The sequence below is a fragment of the Gastrolobium bilobum genome, unplaced genomic scaffold, assembly GCF_033153095.1.
Source record: "Gastrolobium bilobum isolate Gb01-03AN ecotype WA unplaced genomic scaffold, APGP_CSIRO_Gbil_v1 utg60276, whole genome shotgun sequence".
NCBI lineage: Eukaryota > Viridiplantae > Streptophyta > Magnoliopsida > Fabales > Fabaceae > Gastrolobium > Gastrolobium bilobum.
Window position 1 is genome coordinate 122446 of NW_026895584.1, and position 3888 is coordinate 126333.

General features: G+C 35.5%; 1 protein-coding gene across 1 annotated transcript; it reads left to right on the forward strand.

Annotated features, from left to right (window-relative positions):
* The first annotated feature begins 581 nt into the window (after nucleotides 1-581).
* Nucleotides 582-3355, forward strand: LOC133317885 (uncharacterized). The gene is made up of 2 exons (XM_061519787.1): nucleotides 582-976; nucleotides 1831-3355. The coding sequence occupies exons 1-2, from the start codon at nucleotides 896-898 to the stop codon at nucleotides 2926-2928; spliced, it is 1179 nt and encodes a 392-aa protein (XP_061375771.1). The 5' UTR covers nucleotides 582-895; the 3' UTR covers nucleotides 2929-3355.
* Nucleotides 3356-3888: the final 533 nt, after the last annotated feature.

A 3888-nucleotide genomic window follows, 5' to 3' on the forward strand; every position in this document is an offset into this window, starting at 1 on the left:
TAAAAATTAATAAAATATTAAATAATTTTTTAAACTAAGTTAAATAAAAGAACACCAATAAATTGAAGTAGTAATTTAATTGAATTTTAAAATATTTAATTATATTTTAATCATTGTGTTTAAATGTAAATATGAATTATTTGAAAGAACATGTAAATTAAGCAAAATATAGTTAAGTTAAAGGGAATTACTTTTCTTATGTTACATAAAAAATTATTATCTCCTACACTCGTATTTTTTAAATGGGTCCCATAAATTTTTTTTCTTTCACCTTCAATATTTTTCTCTCTTCTAATTATTATTTGAGCATGAGATAATACTTCTCTTATGCAACATAAGAGAAGGATTACCCTAAGTTAAATATCAACAACGGATAGAAAACAATAATACTATCCCATTATATTATTATAAAATCGTAAAGCGACTAAGTAAGCGCACGGTGTCCTCAAACCAAATGACGAAAATGCCCCAAAGTTTCGTAGAATGCGCGTGCTTTTCCCGGATATGATGTGTGCTTGATATTTCGATTATATATAGGTTGGGATCGAATAGAAAGACCAAAAAGCGAGTGGCATTGGAATTGAGAACAACATCGTTTGGGTTGGGTTACTCTGTGTGTGTGTGTGCGCGTGCAAGTGGAACACAAACATCCAAAGAGGAATCCTGCAACGGAACTTCCTCGTTTGCCTTTCAGTTACTGTCTCCCCAAAACCCTTTCTTCTTCTTCTTTTTCATTATATATTTTTATATATATATACACAAAATATTCTCTCTCTCTTTTTCTTTCCCTTTGTTGCTTCTCCACTAAGAACGTCCGTTCGATCAATCACCGCAATAGGATTTGGATCTGAGCAATTGGATTTCGATTCTGCCCAAATAAGAGTGAATTCAAAAAATGTGGTGTATGAATGGTGATGCCGGAGGCCATTACTGTCCTAAGAAGACCGATGATTTGTGCGGCGATGTTTGTTGTCAGGTAATTATTTTACTATATTATTATCATCATCATATAATAAATATTTCATCTTTTTTTTTTTGGTTCTACTTCGGTTTTTTATGTGTTTTCTGAATAAGACTTTTACATTGATGTATTAGATGTGTCTCCGTTTGTCCCCTTTTATTAGTTTTGCTTTCGTGATTCTGGGTGTCTTTCATTGCTGGGGAAAACGAAAACGAAATTGGATGGCATTTTGTGTTTTTTAAGAGTTTGATTTTGTTTTAGACACAAAATGAAGATAGTGTAATCTCTCATAGTGGCTGGGCTGGTCATGGCCACTCTGTACTAGAGTTGACACTTTTTTCTTTACTTTTTTTTATGTGTACGTGATTTTCGTGATCTACATTTGGCTAGCGGAGAAAGAATGTTTGTTTTTTTTAAGAAAAAAGAAGCTTTTTTTAGCAAATCCAGAGGACTATTTCGTACGGACACATTCACCTCTTCCCCCCATTTCCTTCTTCTTCCTTCCCTTTTGTTTTTGAGGGGGAGAGGGGTTTGATTGCAGCCATAATGGGATTTTTTTTTGAACGGTTGCACAATTAGCAACTTGCATTTTGGGATTTTTGTACATGTCTCTGATCTGTTCATCATGATGCAGTTTTAGGCTTATGATTAGAATTTGCCCCTTGGTGCTCATTTCCATTGTCTTCCGGGAAATTTGTGAATGATTATTGAAAAAATTATATACATGGAGAGGACAAAATTGGTATTTTGATTATGGTTTAATTTATTTGCAGGATTGAATATGAATTGCATTGTTCAGTTATACTTTTGATTTTTTTTTTATTCATGAAGAATGTTTACTTAGGATGTTTGTTCTTTTAATTATGCAGGAGTCAAGCCAAGTATCTGGCATGTCAAGAATCCGATGCATTTTCCGTGGTATGGATGTAAAAACCTGTATATTTCTTTTTGCTGTTGTTCCAATGTGCATCTTTGGAATATACTTGCATGGTCAGAAAATCACCTACTTCCTGCGGCCACTATGGGAAAAACCACCTAAGCCTTTCAATGTCATCCCACATTACTATAACGAAGATGTGTCCATGGAGAATCTCTGCAGACTTCATGGCTGGGGGATTCGTGAGTATCCAAGGCGTGTGTATGATGCTGTGTTGTTCAGTAATGAGTTGGAAATACTTAACTTGCGTTGGAGAGAATTGTATCCCTACATAACACAATTTGTTCTACTTGAGTCAAATTCCACATTCACTGGTAAGCCTAAGCCTTTGGTTTTCAAAGGCAATAAACAGCAGTTCAAATTTGTGGAGCCCCGGTTAACTTATGGAACTATTGGTGGGAGATTTAAGAAAGGAGAAAACCCGTTTGTTGAGGAGGCATATCAGCGAGTTGCATTGGATCAACTACTTAAGATAGCTGGTATTACAGATGATGACTTGTTGATTATGTCTGACGTTGATGAGATTCCGAGTGCTCACACTATTAACCTCTTGAGGTGGTGTGATGAAACACCTTCAATCCTTCATCTTCAGCTGAAGAACTATCTCTATTCTTTCGAGTTTCGCGTGGATGATAACAGCTGGAGGGCTTCTGTTCACAGGTATCAGAGTGGTAAGACAAGGTATGCGCATTATCGCCAGTCTGATGACTTATTGGCAGATGCTGGTTGGCATTGTAGCTTTTGCTTCCGCCGTATCAGTGATTTCATCTTCAAGATGAAAGCCTACAGTCACAATGACAGAGTCAGATTCTCTCATTATTTGAATCCCAAGAGAATTCAAGATGTAATCTGCAAAGGAGCTGATTTATTTGATATGCTACCAGAGGAGTACACCTTCAGGGAAATCATTGGTAAATTGGGACCAATACCCCATTCCTATTCTGCAGTTTATCTTCCTGCTTATCTACTGGAAAATGCAGAGAAGTATAAATTTCTCTTGCCTGGAAATTGCTTGAGAGAGACAAGATGATCCTGGAAAAGTCCATTTATGATGCCGGTTTATTTTGCAGCTTGAGCTAACTCATGGTGGTTTTAACTGGGGTTTTGATGACTGTTCGTTACTGGTCTGGGTTGTTTCAATGTCCAGTGAGATATTGTTTTGGAAATTCATTGTGTTAGGACAAATTCTTTGATCCTGGGAGGAATTCTGTACATAACTTAGTTGTACTTCATTCAAAGGGAGCAGCATCTATTCTGGTGAGCAAGGGAAAGTGCTGTTTAGAGAACATGCTTGTGGTCATGAACTTTGTGTTATTTTGGATTAGTGTGGCTGATCCCCTGATACATTAGAGTTATTTTGGATTAGTTTCCAACCTTTTCCCGTTTGGGAAGTTTTGTGTTGCAGACTAATTTATTTTCTGTTTATTCTTCTTCTATGCTAACTATGTCTCATCTGATAACTCAATTTTCCTCAGTTATATAATATTGCTATCATAGTAACATGCCGGTCCAATTATGTTTGTGCCGTTTTGCTAAAGCGCAGTTTAGGTGTATTCAGAGTTCAAACTTGAGATATCTCGTTTTATATTTGTTTTATCGTTTTTAAGAAATTTATGCAAGTTTTAGTACAAAGTGCAGAGATGTATTCCTGCAAATGCAGACAGGAGTTGAAGAATTAATGTTGTTAATCAAATTTTCATAAATACAAAATATAAACAAATTTGTGTGTGTGTGTGTGTGTATGGATAAATAAATAAAGCTTGTGTAAGGATTTCTCTGTCCAAATCATTACTTTTCCTTGATATAGAGGGATTTTAGATTGGATTTTTTAGCACTTGTCCGGGAAGATTTATTTTGGATTTTGTTATCATCATATATATTTTTTGAAATTTGCATCTTAAGTCGCACGTAGAAGTCTTTTTTAAGTGGTGGCCGGGGGAAATGAAGGGCATGATTGATTTCTGTTCTGGAGAACAGTTTTTGAATTTTA

Coding starts and splice junctions, on each gene's coding strand:
- LOC133317885 (XM_061519787.1), top strand. CDS start 896: ATGTGGTGTATGAATGGTGATGCCGGAGGCCATTACTGTCCTAAGAAG. Junction 977..1,830: donor GCGGCGATGTTTGTTGTCAG/GTAATTATTTTA, acceptor TTAATTATGCAG/GAGTCAAGCCAAGTATCTGG.